The sequence below is a fragment of the Podarcis tiliguerta genome, assembly GCF_965153285.1.
Source record: "Podarcis tiliguerta genome assembly, chromosome: 5".
Taxonomy (NCBI): Eukaryota; Metazoa; Chordata; class Lepidosauria; order Squamata; family Lacertidae; genus Podarcis; species Podarcis tiliguerta.
Window position 1 is genome coordinate 49,728,815 of NC_139538.1, and position 23,390 is coordinate 49,752,204.

Sequence of the window (23,390 nt, forward strand, 5' to 3'; positions counted from 1 at the left end):
TAGCTCTTTAAGAAAATCCATTATAATTAACACTGTGGGGTTTTGTTTTTTGTTTTTTTAATTACTACTATTGAAAAACATACTGTGAATTACACATGTATAAGAACGAAAAGATTTGAAACTAAAGATGAATCTGGATAATTTGACTCAAGTACTACATTAAGTCAGGGATGCGGGTGGCGCTGTGGGTTAAACCACAGAGCCTAGGACTTGCTAATCAGAAAGTTGGTGGTTCGAATCCCCGCAACAGGGTGAGCTCCCGTTGCTTGGTTCCTGCTCCTGCCAACCGGCGGGAAGGTAAACGGCGTTTCTGTGCGCTGCTCTGGTTCACCAGAAGCGGCTTAGTCATGCTGGCCACATGACCTGGAAGCTGTATGCCGGCTCCCTCGGCCAATAAAACGAGATGAGTGCCACAACCCCAGAGTTGGTCACGACTGGACCTAATGGTCAGGGGTCCTTACTACATTAAGTATATATTTCAAGCTGCAGAACAATATAATACTTACAGAGCTGTAGCCAAAACAGAAGTGTCTATCTACAGTTTCTTCACCATGCACATTGGCACATTGGCATTGTGAATTTTTTTGTGTTCTAGGATGGAATTGTTTACATATGATTACATTGTATAAACCATATGCTGTTCAAATATGGGAGGACCTCTGAAATGTTTGCATTTCCAGCACTTGAATACCCCAAGATCTGCCTGTCAATAAAGCCATTGGTACTTACCCTCCCTATCTCCCCTCCCTCCCTGAGTCAAGATGTCATTCCACCAGTAATGTGCTGTTCTATTCACAAGAACCCCTTTTATATTTATTGGAATAAAGTGCTGATGTATTTTATCTGTTGCCATGGTTGTGCTTTCTTTTTTATTCCCTTTATGTAATTAGGTTGACCACTTGGGGAACAAATAAATTAAGGCACAAAGCATGCTAGAAAATTAGCTGTATGTTGTTCTTTGCTGGAATTCTGTTGTCATGACCACAGGTAATGTGGCTCAGGGCTCATCCACAATTCCACTTGTGCATACAGTGGTACCTCTGGTTACATACGCTTCAGGTTACAGACTCCACTAACCCAGAAATAGTACCTTGGGTTAAGAACTTTGCTTCAGGATGAGAACAGAAATCACGTGGTGGCGGCGCAGCGGGAGGCCCTATTAGCTAAAGTGGTACCTCAGGTTAACAACAGTTTCAGGTTAAGAACGGACCTCCAGAACGAATTAAGTACGTAACCAGAGGTACCACTGTACTAACAAAGACTGAGTGGTTCCTGATAATAAATCCTATATTAGTTGCCCTGTGTTGTGGCCCTTTTACCTACTCCAGTGATGGACCCTTGATACTGTTGCTTAAGCTGTTTTAACATGGATGCCACTGAGATGATAGGAACATAATGTCTGGCTGCTTTAAAGTCGTCAGCCTTTCTGCTCTCCTAATGCTAAGCATCTCACTTTAATTTGGTCACAATCAATACAGACTTCTTTCCTAATTAAAGTAATTTGTTTTTGTGAATCCGTCTTATGTAAACTCAAACAAGCTCTTGAATAGTCTGTGTTTTGAATGCAAAGGTTATGGTTATATAATCTGTACCTTTGATTAAATGTTTGTGATAGAATTAAAAGTCTTTGTGCAGGCATGTTTGCTAACAGAAGAATTTTGGTAATAAACTGAACCTTCTGTTAATATACCAAGGTAAACATGTGTTGTTACATGGATCTTGCTTCTTTGCATTAAAAAAATAGCAGTGTGATATGCTGCTTGTTTAGGTTCAATATTTTACCACATCTTAATTTTTAAAAACATCACAGACACCTGTAATATGGAATATCATTGAAACATAACCTCTTGGGGAAGCTATCCCATACTGAAACTTAGGAGCAAAAATGATAAAACTGCAGATAACCTCATAAATGTTGTGGCTGGGTATGGAAATTGTCAGGGAAGAGTTAGAAGTTTCCAGTTTCACAGAGGGAGAGCAGTGAATCTAATAGAAGGGAGCAAGAGGAACAACAGGGAGGGACCGGCTGTTCCCAGGAAAGGCAAGGGTTAAGTTCTAGCTCAGATTCGGAGGAGGGGAGATACAAGCCAGCTCTAGCCAGGAGGTTAGAAAAAAGAGCGGGAAAGCGAAGGGAAAGGCGCCTTCGCCATTTTGAGGGTGGCTGGTCATGGAGAAGCAGAGCTCAGAAGGTATCTGAAATAAGTGACTCTGAGGAATAATATTTAAGAACCGTTTATAAGATTATTTTGTTAATTCGCAATAAAAAGTTATAAAAGAACAAGAAGCGTTTGTGTGGTGATCTGAAGAGGACAACGACCAGTCCTGACAGAAATCTAAAATTTTACTCCCAGCTGAGCTGCTCTCTTTTCCTTTGGTATTTATGTTAAATTAATGTAGCACTCCTGTGGCTTACATTAGTAATTGGATATAGCTGAAGGAAATCTAACAAAGAAAATGGCACCCATTCTTCTTAAATTAAGGCATCAATTTTGCTAATAGTGGTGACACATACCCTGACTGATGCTGGTGAAAGAAGTTAGGATTGCTACTAAATTTCTTACACCAGTGGATCTCCAAATTACACCATTGAAGTAAAGGTATTTTGATGGTATAATGGTGTAGCAATGACATTGATGGCATAATGTTAAGCCAGTGTTAAGTGGAATTGGGGCATGACAGGAGTGCAGTTTAGTCAGAAGTATATGCTCACTGAGGGCTCAATTCCATGCTCAAGATCAGCATAATATTAGTTATGAGGGGGTGAAGAGTGGTGTGTGTTTAAAGCACCAATAGAAATGTGATTTGTGGGTGTTCTCTGTAAAATCATTGGCATTCAGATGGTACTTTAACCTTTCTGTTGAGAAAACTTCAAGGGTTTCTACATGTATGCCTCCTGACTAGTGAGCTGTGGAATTGTGGTTGGGGAGACACAAAATTAAAAGACACCTTTTCCTTGGGAGAAAGGCGATGGCAAACCTAGACAGCGTCTTAAAAAGCAGAGACATCACCTTGCCAACAAAGGTCCGTATAGTTAAAGCCATGGTTTTCCCGATAGTGATGTATGGAAGTGAGAGCTGGACTGTAAAGAAGGCTGATCGCCGAAGAAGTGATGCTTTTGAATTATGGCGCTGGAGGAGACTCATGGACTGCAAGAAGATCAGATGCATCCATTCTTAAGGAAATTAGCCCTGAGTGCTCACTGGAAGGACAGATCGTGAAGCTGAGGCTCCAATACTTTGGCCACCTCATGAGAATAGAAGACTCCCTGGAAAAGACCCTGATGTTGGGAAAGATTGAGGGCACAAGGAGAAGGGGACGGCAGAGGATGAGATGGTTGGACAGTGTTCTCGAAGCTACAAACATGAGTCTGACCAAACTGCGGGAGGCAGTGGAAGACAGGAGTGCCCGGCGTGCTCTGGTCCATGGGGTCACGAAGAGTCGGACACGACTAAACAACAAACAACATGTGCTCTAGCATTTTATGTGGGATAGGTTCTGTGTTATCATCTTGATATTTCTGCTGCTGCTTTGGATTGGTACTTCCTATGCATGGGTAATGGGGGAATGACTGCTTTCCTCTCACAGTTATAGTGGTTTGCTCTAAAGAACATTTTGTCAACATGGGATGATAGCTACTCAAGTGGTTTGTGGCAAGTCTTTTTCTCCTGATAATTGTCACTGTCCTAGAAGTTCAAGAACATGTTTTGGGGATAATGACGTAAAAGGCAAATTAGGACTCCTGCCAGGACTGTTATCCAAGAATGATAACAGTTGAAATGCAAAACTATATTTGAAAAGATATGACCATGATTAGAATTCATGGATTTTTGTGCTGTGAGACTCAGATATATTGCATAGTACAGCTTTACAGGAATATTTAAATTTTTAAAATAGAATTCATGGTAAGAGTCTGGCAATATTTTACTCTGACTCAGAGTACTGTTGCACTCCACCGCCTTCTTTCCATGCTGTGGCTTGAGATAGACGGACTGAGCAGACCAATGCAATACCACAGAAAGGTGAAAAGATTTCTAGGTCAATTCCATTATTTCCCAATCATACAGTATTAATTGAGAAGAGCTGCTCAAATTTTGTGGTTTCTTGAACCACTTAAAAATTGCAGGGGGACAGGTCTCAGTGGACCACTTAACAACCCCCCCCCCCCAGCACTCTCATCATCATAAAAAACCTCCAGCAACATTACAAATACCACTGGAAAGGACTCTTTTAACTGATAAACTTTTAGGGGGAAATTAGCAGACTGGTTCAGTGCCATATTATGAAAATCATGGGCTGTAGTCGAGGGACTTGTTAGTCTGTTGGAACATCTGTCTCTGGTCAAAATGGATTATTTCCATTATAAAAGCACACACAAATCAAGTGAAGAACCATGTACAATATTCATGACTAAACAAACAAACAAACAAACAAATTGTCCAGTAGCACCTTGGAAAACAACTAAGTTTGTTCTGCGTATAAGCTTTTGTGTGCATTCACACTTCTTCAGATATATCTGAATATAAGACAATCTCATCTGCTAATTTCTAAATGTTTTGTCCACAGACAGCTTACTGATTGACTATCAGTTTACCTTCAGCTTATTACAAGAAGATGATCGCCATCACACTGCCATAAACTTCATTGCAAATCCTGAACAGGTGAGCTAATATAAGTAACTGCCTCTAATATGATTATTTAGTGATCATAGACTAGGTATCCATTACATCTGGTGTTTTTCTAAATCTGTTTGTAGGAACTAAAAAGTAGTAAGAAGGGATGATACAAACAACTTTCAGGGAAAACAAGTGGTTTCTTCAGGTTTTGAATAATAACTGAACTCAGATTTTGAAGTGAGATATATATCTTCATCCATTAGGACTCAAATCAATTTCCATTCCACACATATGTAAATTAAGTTGTCTCACTCCTGCAGATGTCCAAATGTTTCTTAATGCTCTCATACTGGTTGCTGGCTAGCTTCAGTCTTTCTGCAGTGGAGCATGTCACAGTGCCTCCTCACTTGTATGCGGATGAATAGCTGCTTGTCACTGCAATTAATCCCTTGTTAAGGCTGCAGTCCTTGCCCCACCTTCTTGGGAGTAAGCCCTATTGAATTCAGTAGGACTAATGTCTTAGTAGACGTGGTTAGGATAGTACTGTAAGGTGTAAAATATATTTATTTTTCCTTGGACAAGGCAGTGGATAGTGGAGATGTTTACAGAAGTTAAATAAGGTGTGTGTGTTTTCATTTCATATCTAAAGTGTTGCTGTTTTAAAAGCCAGGATACCCATATACCCATATATCTCAAGACCTGAAGTTCATTTTCAGAGGTCCTTCTCAAGGTATCTGTACCAGTGAAGTGAGGTGGTAGCCATTAGGGAGAGGGCTTCTCACTGATGGACATGCTAACCTGGTGCTTACACTGTAGACTTTTTGGGAGCTGGTGTAGACTATATGTCCCAGATTTTTCAGTTTTAGAAACAAGATTTTGTGCTTTTTAGACCTTGGAAACTACTGTTTTCACTGTTGTTGGTTTTATCCTGCTTATATTCTGATACTCATTTTTATGTTCAGGCTGTATTCTTATTTTGACTATTTTCTGTATACTGCAGATAAATGTTTGTTAATTGGCAGTATAAAAATATTGTTAATAACTACACACTAAATTTAAAAACCTTTAACTATGCAATGACACTAACTCTATGCAGAGTTAATGTAAAATTATTCCTCATGCTTTAGCAGATCTGAGAAGTGCAATAATTCTGCTCTGAAAACACTCATCAGCAACACATTAACTTGAAACATATCTTGTGTGGCTGTGAGATGGGAACGCTGCAGTTCGTAGTATTTTTTTTAATAATATCACATACTTTACAAATATAGTAGCAATTTAGATGCCTTTTTGTAGAGCTATTGACATTGATGGCTGAGCTTTTATTTCTCAGGAGCATGCAATTTGAAGAGGTGCTCCACACCTTAATTCTGAATTAACCAAATTACCGTGCAATCCTATGCATATCTGCTTAGAAGTAAGCTCATTGACTTCAGTTGGACTTACTCCCAGGTAAGTGTGTATAGGATTGCAACCTTCTTCTACAGTGTGAATCTGAAGTCTTGCTTGAGAAAACAACTAATTTGGACTTTACTATAGCTAAAAAATATAGGAAAACATTTGGGTCTATGTTAATTTCATTGAATCTTTCTTATAAATAAAAATTTCAAGTTGGATTTTATATTGTCCTGTGAAATGGTTAGATTGTTAGTCTTATATTCTCTTGGATAAATTCCTTTTCAGTTAAACATTCCTGAGTTTATTAGCTAATATCCTGATGTGATCAGCCATTTCCTAGAACCCTACAGCTTCACTAGCAAGGGCAGGGAAGGTACTACTACTCCTTTCTTCTGTTATTGATGATAAGCAGCCTACTTGCTCTAGAACAGGCTTCCTCAAACTCCGCTCTCCATATGTTTTTGGCCTACAACTCCCATGATCCCTAGCTAGCAGGACCAGTGGTCAGGGATGCTGGGAATTGTAGTCTCAAAACATCTGGAAGGCCGAGCTTGAGGAAGCCTGCTCTAGAAGAACAGCTTTTTTGGTGGCTGTGGGGAGTTGTCCATTAGCAAATCAATGGGAAGCCCCTTGAAATCAGTAGTGATTGCACTCCAGAAACTACCGTATTTACTCAAATCTAATGCTCTGTTTTTTTGGCCAAATAATTTTTTTGTGCATTAGATTTCATAGAACATTTACATTCACCAGCAAATACTTTTTTTTGGTTTCAAGGTTCCGAAAATTGAGGTGTGCATTAGATTCGATGGTGCATTAGACTCTAGTAAATACGGTAACATGCACAAAGAGCTTCCGTTATTAGCTATGTCAGTTTTGCAAGTTCATGGAGGCCTTCACTGTCATCAGCTGTAGAGGACGAAGGCCTTGTAGTATGTGAAAAACTACGTCAGTGGAGCATGCCCAGCGTGTTTAAGATCAGGGCATATGTTTGAACACCTGTAGTTGAAATAAGGTCATTGTTTGTTTAAGCAATAGTCTTACGTAATTTTCATATTTTCTTTTTAATCTTTTTAGTCAAACAAAAATTTGGACATATCAATTAATGCATCAAACAACTTCAACCTGAATATCACTTGGTCAATTGGCTCTACAGGTAAGAAAGCCCATAATGTATTTCTACTTCCATATTCCCTCAAGTACTTATCATCTAACTATATTTACATGATTGCCTTTTTGTTTCTTATTAGTAAAGCTTAATAAATTGTATTCTTTTTCCATTCTCATTATGCCATTATTAATGATATTACTTAAAACTCAGATAATTTGCAATCTGAATAAAGGTTCATTAACATGTTAACTTTCTTCCCTATTCAATTAAAATTACTTGGGTAGCAAAACCTTGTATGCTCTTTAAATTTTTAGAATGGCAGTGTTATGAACGCAGTGATTTTAATTAAGATAAATTACTTTCTTAACTACTGCAGAGACTGAGATTTTAATTTCTTTGTTTCAGTGTTCAAGCCTGGAATTTAATTATTAACCTTAACGTTGATATCAAACAATAAAATCCTTCTGTGTGTGCTGATAAAAGAACCTGCTTATCTTTTTTTTCAAACTTTTGAACCCAATTTCTCCATTGGCTTTAATAAAAAGCTTTGTTTAGAAAGTTTCTTTGAATTGGTTCTGTTGACTTTCTGAAAATATATCCAAGGAGAGCACCATTGATTGCATTTTTAATTAATTATGCAGAATGGTTAAGAACAGGAGGCGCTTCACACTTTATGTGACAGATCTGTTTCTCCAGGTGTCAATTATGGTTTTACCTGTGGAACACTGCAACATTTGAAAGGGAGATGTGCATTTGTGAACATATGGTGTACACACACTGATGAATTGCAGCCAGGTGTAGCTCCACATTGTGTATCCACTGTATATCTCTGTATTTTGCAGACCTGCACTCCCTATTCTTCTGAGATCTGTGCTAGCATTACAGATTGTGTGTCATACCTAGGTGTACTACCACAAAATGCTGAATAGGAAGAGCTTGATGTTAATAGTTCAGGGGGCTAATAGGGAGGCAAGGGATGGTGCCATGGGCAGTCAAACTGTACCTGTTCCCTAAAGAAATTTTTATGATTTTCAGTAAAATGAGACAAAGTTTCATTACTGCATAAAACTAGCACTAAGAGACCTGTGCTATGCATCCTTGTCCGTTTGTGTGTGCCTGTGTTTAAACATGTAAAAAATAAATACAGTGACACAGATCCTCTTCAGGTATTCATCCTGCAAATGCAAGGGTGAAAATTTGCAGCAGGCTGTGGCACAGCTGTTGGTTCCACCTCTGTTACTAGTTATACCTCCTCAAGCCTGACTTTTGCATGTTTAGCATGAAGGTCCGAGAGCAGCTTTCAATTACTTTTACCTTATGTACTTAAGTCTCCTCATAATCAGGCATTGTTCCTAACTATAAGGAGGCTTGCAAATATGCTTACAAGACCCTTTCAGACGTTTGCACTAAATAAGTGCAGTTTTGGGGTTGCAGTACACACAGAGACATTGGGAGTTGTGCTGCAGCACATATTCCCATCCCTCTACACACTTGTTAAGTAAATTGAGGGATGATTTACTATGCAAACATTTACTGGTGAAGCAGAATGTGGGACTCCCTGTCCAGATTTTAAAAGTGTACATTGTTGAATCTTAGTTCTGTTTAGTGTGGAACTAGATGCATGGTAAATATGGAATTTTCATTCTCATGATTACTTCCAGCAATGAAAGTGTATGCGGGTGGTCACTTGAAGGGATAAGCAGCATGGGAAGGAGAGCTTAATACATTCATTCACCCATTTCCCACTGAAATCCTTTGTTCCAGCTGCTTTCTCCCCAGTACTTTCCCCTCCACGAGTCCGGAGAATACTTTACAGAAGCAAAATGACAAATGCCCCCCCTGCTGTTCTTCCTGCAGCCTCCACCCCACACTGTACTCTGCATATCAGAGGCAGTCTCTTGTTTGCTATCAAATGTGTGTTTCCCAATTAATAATACTTTCTCTGAGGTGTAGTTTCTTTTACTTCATTGTTGCTTGAAATCCCCTGCTGGCGGGGGGGGGGGGGGGAATCTTTTGTTTCTTTTTGCCACCTCAGCAATTTACAGATCAAACAGAATTGCTGAAGAGTCTCATGTCTTACAAATGGAATAGGTTTATCTAGTTGAATATGAGATGTCCTAAGAATAGTTGAGATACTAAAGCAATATTTCACAATCAAGACAAATACATTTTTTACACACTTGAATAACTTATTCAATTTTAGTGTAACTTACTTGAGGAAACTGTATTAGTTGTGTGGTGAAATGGGATAAAGTTGATATAACTTTCAAATCCATTATATGTTTCATTAATCATTCATAATATTTGAACAGCTATTCATAATCTTTGCTAGTATATAAAGGATATATGTATAAATGTTTGTTTTATATTCCTCATGCCATTTTTGAAAATGTATAGAAGTCACTTATAGAGATGTTATACTTTAGAGATCTTTCCCCATAATATTCCATCATAATTTTAAAGATGAATCCAGTGTGCTGTCTTGATCATATGAACTGTGTGCTTGATTCAAGCAGCAAAGTATGCAGAAAGGAACTTTGTCCAGCACAATTCAGTGTTCTTTTCTCCTGAATATTCATCCAAGGCTGAATGTGCATTTTCTGAAACTGTTTCTCCTTCCTTGGACTGGGTGGAATTAAGCAGCTTTGAGGAATTTAAATTTGTTTCCGTCTACAGTTTTGTTATAGTAATGGATATCTAGATACCTGTTAGTTTTATTGTTGTGCCCCACCATGTGTGTCCTTGAGATGGAATGGACTACAAGCTAATTATTTTTTTTAATGGGCTTGCTTTTCATTATTTTTATGTACTCTCATAGCTGGAACGATATCAGGAGAAGAGATTCCTGTAGTTTCAAGGGCTAATATAAAGGAATACAGAGATAGTTTTTCCTGTGAAAAATTCAACTTTCGGAGCAACCCAAACATCACTTTCTATGTATATGTCAGCAACTTTTCATGGCCAATCAAAATACAGGTTAGTATAAATAACAACTACGATACTTCTGTTATATTAAATTAACATTTTCCTCTGATCTGACCACCAGAAATGCAAAACTGGCTGTATTGTCTATGGAGGAAGGCCCTGTCATTGTGAATGCCTTGTGGTGTTTCCTTTAGTGTTAAATCTGTGTGGTTCATATTTTTTTAATGCATGGTTTATTTTTTTGATCATTTTAAAAAACAAGTAGTTCTCTGAAAACCTTGTGAATTAATGAGACCTGATTGCTGAAAGAAAAAAGTTTATACTTCTACAGAATGGAAACTTAAACTCAACTGCTTAGTCATGTTGTTCCTGGCTGCTGCTGTGATACAAAACTCCTTACCTTTCACCTACCTATTTATACATGCTGGGATATATACAAAGATTATGAAAATATACAATTATTTAGTACATGGACCCAAGTATTCCATAACAATAAAACAAAGTTGGAAGTATTTGATTTAAGATGAACACAATGTTTAAATTTAGCTTCAGTGTCTCTTCTCTAATGCTTCTTTTGCCATCTGACAGTGTAAACATATACATGCCTACGCAGAGGTAAGTGTGATGGGGCTTACCACTTCTACGTAAGGTGGTATAGGATTGAAGCCCAAAAGTTCAATCCTTAAAATATGTATTTAAGTCAATATTGCTTTGTTCTTGGGCTCAGGGATACTTAGAAATGTACAACAGACTCCATGAGACTGATGTGTCAGGCATTTATGACTGCATCCAAAATTAAAATTCTTAATTTTATTATCTTTAAAAAACACTGTTCCCATTGTGTGTGCACAGCTAATTCGTTTGTGGAGACCATGGGCAGAGACATCAGGTAGTAACCCTGTTTCAGATATAATGCAAAATCATATCTTGTTAACAAGCCATGACCATAAACCACAGTTTAATTTTGACTTGTTTGACCTCCCCAACCTGGTGCCCTTGATATGTTTTGGACTACAGCTCCCATAATCTCTGAGCATTTGACATGCTACCTGGGGCACCAGCTTAGGGAAGGGTGTCTTAAACTAATTACATTTTCCTGCAGGTTTGAGCACAACAATAGTTTAAATTGGGAAGTGGATGTTTCCAGCATCCTTCAAATCAATGCAAAGGGGAAATGGCCAACCCAAAGGCTTGCTTCTGCATGGTCACATAAAGCATATTTCAGTGTTACATCCAATGTAGGCCATTTGATAGCATAGCTTTGCCAACTCTTGGGACATTTGGACCTCCAGTGTACATGGGGCATTCAAAAAGTATGCAAAACTAATGAAAGATATGGTATTTTGTTACTACAAATGCCATCATCATTAGCACCACACTGTCTCCTATGGTCTAACTTCCAAAATCCAAATGAAGTCAGCTGTACTTTTAATTCTTTCTGATCTGCTTATGTTACCTTAATATCTTATCTGCATGGTATAAATATTGTCCCATTTAGAAAGGTAGCATTTTATCCAAGTAATTAAACCTTTCACTCCCTTTTCTGTTTTGACCTAATAATCTTGCTACTTTCTCCTTCTTCGTAACTTCTGTTGAAAATATTTGTTTAACTTTATCTCCATGAGATCTCTGCTCTCATTCTTGAGTATCCATGGATATGTGAATGTTATGAACATGAAAAACAGTACTGGAATAAAATACCCTTATACTGGCCTTCACTTTTTGATACTTTTAACACCTTCAGTCATATGGGATATGTCTACAGTGGGGCATTCCAGTGGGAAAAATAAGTTATTCACAAGGAATAAGATAATGAGCTGGTTTATAAATATTGCTACTAGGTTAGGCTATTTTTGAATCATCTTTGTATCACCTGTCTTCATATACCATTAGCTTGCTATGGACTGAAAGACAGCGACAGAGAGTGATTGCTATGTTAATTCAAAACAAACAATCCAAAGGCTAAGAACTTGATTGCAGGAAATATATGTGTGCAAGGATGGTAAAAGATCACTAAAGAGTAACTGATTTTTGTTAGGTCATCTACTCAATGAATCATTTAATCAGTTAGCAGCTGGAATTTGTGTTCATTAAATGGCAGAATCATGCATGGAAGGTATTTCTTGCTTATATATTATATATATTTAGAATATGTCCTATATAATTACCGTATTTTTCGTCCCATAGGACGCTCCGTCCCATAGGACGCACCTAGTTTTTTGGGGGGGAAATAAAGGAAAAAATTTTTTCCTTTATTTCCCCCCCAAAAGCAGGTCGGGGAAACCCAACCAGGTCGAGGAACAGCGGGATGGCGGCACTGCGCCTCCCTGCTGTCCCCCGAGCTTGTGGGGCTGGCCGATGTCTGTCCGGCGCGCGGGGCGCTCTGCTTCAGGGCGCCCCACCCGCCGGGCGGCAGGCTGCTATCCGCAGCGTGGGGAGCGCTGCGGGGAACTCCTGCAGGGTTCCCCATGCTGCGGATGTATGCCCGGCGCGCGGGGTGCTCTGCTTCAGGGCGCCCCACCCGCCAGGCGGCAGGCTGCTATCCACAGCCTAGACATCCCTGCGGGACCTCCCACAGGGCTGCCTAGGCTGCGGATGTGTTCCCGAAGCGCCTGGTGCTCTGCTTTCAGGGCGCCCGACGCTCCGGGAAGCAGGCTGCTATCCGCAGCCTAGACATCCCTGCGGGACCTCCCGCAGGGCTGCCTAGGCTGCGGTGTGTTCCCGAAGCCTGGAGAGCGAGAGGGGTCGGTGCGCACCGACCCCTCTCGCTCTCCAAGCTTCAGCAAAAGCCTGCATTTGCCCCATAGGACGCACCCAGATTTCCCCTTCATTTTTGGAGGGGAAAAAGTGCGTCCTATAGGGCGAAAAATACGGTACATGTATCTAGGTGAATGAATACATGCAGAAAACATACTGCCTTCCTCAAAAGCTCTTTATATGAATACTGAGGTTAAAATTTGACATTGGTATAAACTTTAAAAATAAAAATGTACTAAAATGGGAGAGAAAAGTTAAATATGTTTTCTCCCCCACAGTTTCAAAGGCAATGTACTTCAGATGTGTAACAATATACAACACTGCAATAAAATTCAACATGTATTGGTCTTAATTCTTTCTGCACTGTTGAACACACAACATAAAAATGATTGTTTCGAACATTAGTGGTTCAGAGCTATTTCAGAATGCTTTCTTCAGCAAAAAGAACTTTCCAATGAAGTTTTTTCTTCTTCAGTTTAGTAGTGTCCTCTCTTGCTTACCCTGAGGTTTCAATATAATATTTTACAGTGTGTAACATCTGCAGAAATCATGCAGAAATTATGTCATAATGATATGTGACTTTTTTGTTGAAAATAGTACAATAGGACATCATTATTTTTCTCCACCTTTAAACAGTATGATTAAGTAACAGGTTTAAAATACAAAGCCCAGATAGCAATGGATTTTCATTTAGAACTTTTACAGTGAAAGGTTTTTCATCTGCTGTCTTCAAAGTAGACCATGGAAACCACACATCTAAGAAGTAAAATTGGGAGCTTTAACATGGTGCAAAATGAAGGCAAGATTGCTGCCAGGTGGCTCTCAGTGGGGAGGAAATTCTACAAGTGGGGTGCCAGTACAGAAAAAGCCCTTTCCTCTGTAACCATATCATATGTAACATCCAAATATGGGTTGCCCCCGAAAAGACCATTGCTTGGGTAGGACAGTATTGAGAGAGATGTTTCTTCAGTTATCAATTTTCCAAGTTGTTAAGGACTTCATAGCAGCTTCAGTTCAGAACAGAAACATTGTTGTATGACTCTAACTCAGTGCACCATATAACAGTCTAACAGCCATGTTTCATACCAGTTGCAGTTTCCAAGGCATGTTTAAGGGCACCTCCACACAAAGCATTTCATAGTAATTGAATTAGGAGCTTATGAGAGCTTGAACTACTGTGGTCACTATCACTATCCAGGAACTGAGGTAGGATATGAAACAAGCAAAGTTGATATGCCACATTTATTTGGGTGTTACCATTTATAACTTGCTGGGAGAGAGGGAGGCACAACAGTGGTATGTGAGGCCAAAACCTGCTACCAGGCTTGGCACATATAGAAGTGTGTGTGTGTGTGGAATAAGTATTGTTTAAATTGGGCCTTCATGATTTGTGCTCTGGGTATGAATGTGTGCTGCATTTGGAATCGGTAACTGTTCTTTTGTGATGTTTTGAGACCTCTGTCAATGTGGCTTTGTTCAGTTGCTTGATTCATCAATATCTATTTGCACAGCTGTGAATGAAAGTGTATTTATTGGCTAACTACTTATGATATACCTAAAACTGGATTATGAATGTTAATCTGAGGAGCTGAAGGAAGGGGCTTAGTATATGGAAGGGTCTAACCTTGTGGTGGAAGGCTGATGCTGATGACTTTGGAATACTTGCTTTGGGTGAGACCCAATGCCCACCCAGCTGCTTTTGCTAAGCTTTTATTTCCAAAACCTGTAGCAGACAGTTTAACTTATAAACCTTTTTGCAACTTGTATTTTCTCCAAAAATCCCCTCTCTGAATGGAAACTTGAACTTGATCACCTGTGGTCTGTGCCAGCCCTATGACTCTGTGATAAACTGTCTTACAGATCTATTGGCTTGATTTCTGCAAATATATATTTTAAATGGTTAACAACAAATATACTTACAACACTGATTTCACTGTCCATTAAGGCAGATTTTCAGTAGATTTGGAAACCCCTAACCAAAAAACTTCTGAAGAACTGAACTTTTTTCATTCATTCATGTAACAGGAAGCAGATATTAGGTCAATTGCTCAAGAAGAACACGAGCCATTTCATATGCTAAGGCTTAAGGCTGTTTCTTATTTTCACATAGAAGGAATACATGCACACACACATACATGCTCAAGAGGCTGCAAATAGAGCCATTCACAGAATGTAAGTAATGTAATAACAGTGATTTACTATTCAAGGTTCAATTTTCTAAACACCTTAATGGCTTCCAGGGTGACTGTTAGTAATATGGCTGTATGCGAATATTATAAATCTTAAAATATTGATTGGGAATTGACAACATTGTGGCATGGCACATTAATTTTTTAAAAAAACTATTCTGAATATATCATTTTAGTAAACGTAAAATCTGTTGTGAAATAAGGGTAGAAAATGAATTCTAATAAAGACAGAGCCATCAGAATGGTTCTTTGGGCTTGATACTTCACATAAGACTTGAATATCCCTTTGATGTATGGGACAACTTTGAAGCCAATAGTTGTTAACTCTGTTCAGAAGTCTTCAAATCCTGTCATTTTAAATAAACTCAAATGGATTTAGGATACTTTTACATTATTTTATGGAATATTATTTTTAAATAGCTTTGTAAAGTACCAAAATTTTATATTCTTTAAGCATCAAATTGAGAACTTTGGGGGTTTTTTAAATTTAAGTTCTGGATATTTCACTGCATTTAACTTTGCTTTCATTTTAGCTTAGGATAGTTGTAAACAAAAAAAGTTTAAAGTAAAATTTAACTTAAAATATTTTCAAGATATTATTCACCATTACATAGTACAAAATGTTGCTACAACATAAATTGTAACTAATGTTAGTTGGAAAACAGGAAATAAGTGCAGTTGGATATAAAGAGAAAATTCTGGTGGTGGTTCTTTGGAAATAGAGCAATTTGGTTGGGAAACTGTGAGGTCTTAAAAGGTTTGATACATCTGAATAAATTTGCTTGGGGGACATTATAGTTTTCTTTCACAGTCCAATCGTTTAACTAGGTGGCATTCAACACTGCTTCTAGCTGCATCATTCTCTATCTCTTGGGTGACTGTACAAAAATTAACATTTAAAACAACAGTTTGTCAGGGAGTGGGAATACTGTTCATAGTTCAGTTGATGTTTTAAAAACAAAACACCTAATTGGGAAATAATTAGTCTCCAATCACACACTGTTTTAATTTGTATATCATTTGAATGCCTGAGATAAGATCTCTACAAACTAATGTACTGATTGCTTTGGGTTCTCCCTCACCCAGACCAAGACATGATCCACTGCTGATTTCTAGAACATAATGGATATATATATATATATATATATATGTGTGTGTGTGTGTGTGTGTGTGTGTGTGTGTACTGTATTTCATATGAAAGATATAGCTGTGATATTTTACAAGCGTATACTGAGATTTGCTTCTGCAGTGTTTATTTCATTTATGCAATTAAGTAAAATGTAGCTATCACATTTAATGTTTAATAGCAAATCTAATCAATTATAGATTTTACTTTCATTCTAAAACAAAGGATGTGGCTGGTAACTCAGGCCATAGGGGTGTGCTGTGAGATCTTGGCTGTACCTTAAAGCATTAATAATTCATACTCATGATGTACTGGGCCATGGAAAGCTAGGAAGGTCATGGTTGATAATTTTTGCTCAGACTTCTTTTTGCAAATATATATATATGGTTTGGGCTGTCCAGTGATCATCCCTTCTCAGCCCTTGGCCTTGTCAAGTACTTCAGGGGATGGTCACTCTAGCTATCAGAAGAGGACACCAGGGATCTGCTTCAAGGCAGTGTCAGTTCATTAAAATCCTCCTGGCTGTTTTAAAACAATGCTTACATTGGTTGAGAGAATAAGACAGGATATTAAGCATTTCCTCGAGGAAATGTTTGTTTTCATATCACAATCCTAAATATTTATAAGCATTCATTTCAAAGTGATGGAGAGGAAGGAATAAGGATAAAGTATATTCCTCTAGGATATTACTAGAGGATCCACAATAGCAAAATTGTACATATTGATGACATATAAGAAATGGGAGAATTTGTTATAGTGTACTAGTGATTTGAATGAAATTTTGGGCTTGTTCTCCCAGTGGTTCCTCTAAAGTTTCTATTGATGTTAATGTGACATTATTATTTTTGACTGCTATTCAAAACACAGCAGTCATTCTGCAAAGCTAGTGATGTTCAATAACACCCTAAGAATGGTTAGCTGCGGTTCTTGAGTGAAAATAGTCATGAATAGCTCTAGATGGTTGTTTCTCCGCCTGACCTTATACAACCCATATATTAGGAAGTATTCAAGTGGTTAATCTCTTGTGCATCAATGGAAATAGATTTTTCCCCCCTCAGCTCTTACTTTTCCCATAGCTATTACAAAAGGGGGAAATGCTTCTTAATGCATACTGTGCCTGTAATAACCTCCCTAAGCTGATTAAGCACTTTTTGTAAAATGATTACACTGATTTTTCTAACCTAATAAAGTTAATTTAAATTCATGTATATTCACTATAAAAAACCCTGCATTTGTTTAGAAAATACTTCTTAAAAATTGTATTTGTCTGTGCCAGTGAGGTGGTATGGGGAAAAAAAATCAATTGCAGTGGTATTACTTGCAAAGCAATCAATTTGCTTCTATTGTAAGTGGAAGGCGTATCCTGAAGGGTTGAAAGAGAGATCCATGATTACTGCTCTTTTCTTTCCGTAAGTGAATGAGCCACATTTTCTTCTTCTGATTATTGTTCAGGGTATATATAAAGTTTACAAGAACAGTATTTAAATGTTTGTATAAATTTGGCTTATCCCCTGTTTTGAACTGCTCCTCTGACAAGTCTCTCAGTAAACAGTTCAGCTGCCAGCTTAGTATCTTCACCAGGGGTGCAGACATAAACCCATTAACCAGGGAGTCTGCTCTGTTGAGCCCAATGTAGCTTACTTTGAGTAGAAATGTGTAGGATTGCAGTATAAGTGTATGATGCCATGGGAAGACTCGCTGCTTTCATTGTCAGCTTTAATGTTCAGAAATTTTGCAGAGAATAAGTTGAAAAGACATTGTTTCCTGTTGTACCACTGGTTCTAAGAACTGACAGCAACGTTTTATTTTCAAAACTAAGCTCACTTGGGTTTCACAGGTAGACCTTAAGTGCATATATTTTATTATAAGGAAGTAGTGGCTTTTCTATCTACTGTTTCTTGGGTTGCACCAACAATTCTGTTCAAGTAAATTCAAATTGTAGTGCAACTCCATACATAAGCTATGTAGTGCATGTGGAAGGAAAGATTACATTGATTTTTTTCCCCAGAGGAGATGATGGGAGAAAATTTACAAGTGGGGAGTTACTGCGTCACACAGTGCCTCCTCCCTTTTATAAAGTTGTTTGCTTAATGCTGCAAGTAACAGTAGCCTTGCTATCAGCATAACATCATGTTTTCCACAATGCCTCATTATAATACTTTATTCACTATAATTCACTTGTTAGTGGGCCACCCATCTTTCCCCCAACAATTATTAATCAATCAATTAATTTAAGTTCTATGTCACACTTCATCCAAAGATCACAGGGTGGTTTGTAATATAAAAACACAAAAATACATATCATAATAATGAACACAAACAGTAACTCCTTCCCACACATTTTTTAAAGCCATAGATTTTTTAACAAGCCAAAGGCTCATAGAGGAAGAACATGGAGAAGAGGAATGTTTTTGCCTTGTGCCTAAAGATATGTAATAAAAGTGCCAGGTGAGCCTCCCTGGGAAGAGCATTCCACAAGTGGGGAGCCACCACAGAAAAGGTGCACTTGTGTTTCCACGTTCAGGACATCTTATGGAGGGGGCACACAAAGAAGAGTATCAGATGATGATCATAGAGTCCAGGTCAATTCATATGGGGAGGGTGATCCTTGAGGTATTGCAGCCCTGAGCCGTTGAAGGCTCTGTAGGTTAAAACCAGCACTTTGAATTGGACCTGGAAACTAATTGCCAGTTTCTGAACCGTCTTCAGAGGCAGCCCCACATATAACGTTTTGCAGTAATCTAACCTAGAGGTTACCAGAAAATAGATGTTAGAAGTTAGGTTATCCCTGTTGGATTTCAAGCCTTTATCAGGAGAAACTGGCAACTCTCCCAGGCACCCGGCTTGATCTCCTGTTGAGCTCCCGGTCTGCTTTCCCGGCAGGATCCAGGTAGAGGTCGCGATAGGCGATCCTTCTCAGTGTGAGAAGAACACACCCCTCTTTCCTGCCCCCCCCCCCCCGGCAGGGGAAAGAGATAGACAGAAACGTATTTACATGCTTTTATTTCTGTCTTTGCAGTGTTACAAAAAACATGTCTGCTCTCTTCAAACTCCAGCAGACGACTGACAAACACTTCCTGTGCAGCTCATATTACACTCTGAGCTAATTCCGGTGCTGTCTGTTTCCCACAGACACTCCCAACATCATGTGACTTTTCCAAGCAATCAGCTCGCAGCAGCATTGCTTCTATATTGTAACAATCCCTGTCCAGATAGGGGTGCAGCTGTGACACCAGCCAAGGCAGATAAAAGGCATTCTGTAGTATCAGTGACTGACTGGATGCTGAGGAGTGGTGACTAGATACGGATGAATGGGCACTGGGAGAAGGGGGTTGGCATCTGACTTGGAAGAAAGGATCAGTGATCTGGGAGAGCCTGTAACAGCAAGGAGACAAGAGTCAGAGGCAGGAAAAGCTGCAGGAATGGCAAGTGAAGAACAGGTGCAGGAGGAGGGAGAGATAGGTCAGGCTGATGTAGAGTCAAGAGCTTACACACCACCACCTCCTGCCCCCACCTCTCCTGCTCCATTGTCTCCCAGAAGCAGCAGAGGATTGAAGCAGTAGGAGCAGAAACAGGTTACACACAAGCATAGTCTCCACCTGCTTGTGCGCAGCTCACTTGGGCGAGATACATAAGCTGAGGTCGGGAGTGGGCCCTCTCTGTTACTGCAATTGGTCTTAATTTTTTAAGGAGAGGTATGTTGGAGAACTAAAGTGATAACCCTGAAAAATTCAGGTAATTGTCTCTATATAATATTGTCTGTTGAGCAGCTTTATAGATATGAGAATGCCTAGATTATGAATGCTTACTATGTAACATAAAACAGATGCTCAAACCCAGAGAAAGTTAGTTTTACTGAAGTCTCATTGAAAAGTATCCTGTTTATTTCAGTGGAACATATGAACAACACTATTTGGAGAAATCTGTAAATGAAAGTATAAAATATAGCTATATATCCTTTAAATGCATAGCCACTTTGGGTTTTTTATGCTAGTCTAGAAAGCTCTTGGTCCAGGGGTGGGGGCATTGAACTATAGAATGTTGGTGAAAGAGTTTGTGAGAGGATGTTTTATAACACTGCCTAACCTTTGGCAAAACTTTTTGTTGTTTTAACCTTGTAGACTTTTAAAGCTTTGTAAAGATTGCTATATAGGGGACAGAAGAAGAGATCTAAATTAAATGCTAATGAATTTTCTTTTGCAAAACGTATTAACTTTTCTAGTTAACATTGATTACAAGACAAGGGAAGAAATCAGGCAATTAGAAACTAGTGCAGTATAAAAAGGTTGTAAGCAATGCTTCACAAATGTTAATTCCATTGAGTCTTCAAGTGACTTTCATTTAACTTTGCTATATATTTCCAAAGGGTAAGAATCACATTATATGGATGGTACCATATAGTACTAAATTAGACTGGGCGTGGGTGGCGCTGTGGGCTAAAGCCTCAGTGCCTAGGGCTTGCCGATCGAAAGGTCGGCGGTTCGAATCCCCGCGGTGGGGTGCGCTCCCGTTGTTCAGTCCCAGCGTCTGCCAACCTAGCAGTTCGAAAGCACCCCTGGGGGCAAGTAGATAAATAGGGACTGCTTCTAGCGGGAAGGTAAACGGCGTTTCCGTGTGCGGCTCTGGCTCGCCAGAGCAGCGATGTCACGCTGGCCACGTGACCCGGAAGTGTCTTCGGACAGCGCTGGCCCTTGGCCTCTTTGAGTGAGATGGGCGCACAACCCTAGAGTCTGTCAAGACTGGCCCGTACGGGCAGGGGTACCTTTACCTTTTAATCCAGTCCACTAAGAGTCCTCCCACCATGTGTGGTTGTAGGACATAGTAGAGAGCATTTGCACTTAGCTACAAACCCACATTACTTGAGAGAATTGTGGAGGGGAACAACTATATGGAAATATGGAAGATGGGTGCACAGGCTTCCCATTCCCCATAATGATACGATTTGGGGCATGCATGCACAGACCATGCACAGGAAAGAGAAAGCAGAGGTTTATTAAACCTTATGGTGATCCTTCTATATACAACTGCTGTAACAACTGGTGGGTCAGGGCCTGCTAGTGGGTCGCAGCAAGAGCACTGCCACCATGCAAATATATAGTAAAATATTAATAAATGGGTTCCCAAATACATGTTTGGGTTAAAAGAGGGCCCTGGGTGTGAAAAGTTTGAAGATACTTCGACTAGACTGAGTCCAATCAAGTCTGAAGTTCAGATGTTATCCATGAAATAGATGAAATCATAAATTTCTGAAGTTATGTAAGAAAGAGAAAGAGGTTTAACAGCTCTGGGGCCCATTCTTTGAAAGAGACAGAGAGATCTGTTCCTCCATGATATTATCTCTCAAGGATAAATCACAGAATCTTAGTCCTTGTTTATACAAATAGAAGGGTATGTCCCTGGACTGGAAGCAGGAGGGGAAAACCATAATAATCAGGGACAACGAGAGGCTGTGCTGCTGACGTGTTAAAAGGCTCAGAACACATGTTGGCAAATTGATTGGGTCTTTGATCACCAGAGTGCATAGAAGAACTGACACTAGAGACCACAATCAGAGAACAGTGTTTAAAGGGCATTTGTCACTCCTGTATTATACTCCTGTATAATACATATGTTGCTAAATACAAATCAGGCAGTAAGAAACTAAGGAGTTTAAAAATAGTAACTAAGGCTGCAATACTGTTCACCAGGAATAGCAAAGGATGGTGCTTGACTATGGCTATACACACACCAAAGTATTAATGTGCACATGGGTAACACAGATAGAATTTTTCATGTGCAATTTTGTGTGCTTTTTCTTCATCCACACAAAAGCACTTTCAGCTGTCATGTTTCCATCTACACTAGTGGGCAGTGCTTGATGGGATGTATTCACACTGTGTGTTGTCCCCTCCCCTCAGTTAGTACTTTCCCACCCTTCCTGGGTTTCAGAAATTGAGGGCCATTCTGGGAATGAGTGTATATATCTGTTTACCAGATGCTTTTTTTTTTTTTTAAGATAACAATTTTTCCGATGTAGTTCAAACAATACGTACACAAAACAGTGGGTTAAATAAAATAATAAAATAAATTAAAAATGTGTGACACACTTAGGTTTGGAAACCTGAGGTCCATTTTGGGCATGCACTCTTGCATGAGATACATGCAAAATTTCATGAGATACAAGTTTTCTGACATATGAGGCTTCCACAAAACAGCTTTAGAATATCATGTTTGTGTGTTGCACCAAACCAACCAGCAAGAAGAACCTCACCAATGGAAGTAGGGAGTGTGGTGATTAAGGGCACCTAGCAAAACGTCAGCCCACATGTAAACTCACCCTGCCACCCATTACAATGTGCTTCAGTACATACACTGTTAAGTAACATATAATTTTATGTTGGATATATTTCCTTACTACCTTATTAGCAAAGCAGAAAAATCCAAATAAAATGTGGGGGATGGGGAGTGTGGGCTGCCACTTGGATGAGGACAGTGTTATGTATACAGTGTGAAAAACAAGCACAGATGAAATTCTTTGAATCCACCTTAAACTGATGAGTGTACACAGCCAGCAACTACTGTCAGTCCCAGCATAGCTAATGGTCTCAGTGGGACGACCTTAGAAGCAGGCATCTATAGAATTGCACTATTTAAGAAACTACTCCAATTTTTACTGTTTTAAGTTGGTATTGATCCTAGGGAAAGAATGCTAGAACACTTCTCATTCAGGTTGGTAAGCAAGTGTTGAGGAAGCCAATGAGCTAAATTACCCCAAAAGGTAGAACAGAACTGGGGGGACTATCCCAAAGAGGACTGAGCATGATTAGCAGTAGTGGAATTGTCAGGTTAGGGAATTTATTTTTTAATACTGTCTGGCCTTTTTCTGGCTTTATTTCAACCCCCCCCCTTAATCAGTTAAATCTAAATGTGATCTGAAACAATCTTTCTATGGCTGCTGCAATTGTTATGATTATCATCGCCATCTAATAACAATGGCAAGTGCTGAGTGTCAACAGGATTGGAGTCAAAACAGGGCCATTGAGAATTAGGAGGGAGCTATCTACATGCTTGGATTAATCTCCAGCTATATAAAATTACAAAATGTTTTAAAAGCTCAGAATCCCTTCCAAAAACATTCTAAAGGGAACTGAATATGCTAAGTATCAGTTGGAAAATAAAAGGAGAGGAAGGAGCAAAATTATTTGCCTGTTTGAGCCCCCTTTACATTTTAATTTATAGTTTAATGAAGGGGGCATAGTTGAAACCCTGAACAGAGCATCCATTATGGGTGAAGA

The 23,390-nt window shown here is 39.1% G+C and overlaps 1 protein-coding gene across 2 annotated transcripts in view; it reads left to right on the top strand.

The window, feature by feature from the left end:
• The window catches only part of ATRNL1 (attractin like 1), a 475,922-nt gene that overhangs the window by 195,255 nt on the left and 257,277 nt on the right, over positions 1–23,390 (top strand). For both annotated transcript variants that reach the window (XM_083441068.1, XM_083441069.1), the window contains exons 22-24: positions 4,564–4,658; positions 7,086–7,164; positions 9,938–10,095. In XM_083441068.1, coding sequence (XP_083297194.1) covers positions 4,564–4,658; positions 7,086–7,164; positions 9,938–10,095 — 332 coding nt within the window. The remainder of the gene's footprint in view (positions 1–4,563; positions 4,659–7,085; positions 7,165–9,937; positions 10,096–23,390) is intronic.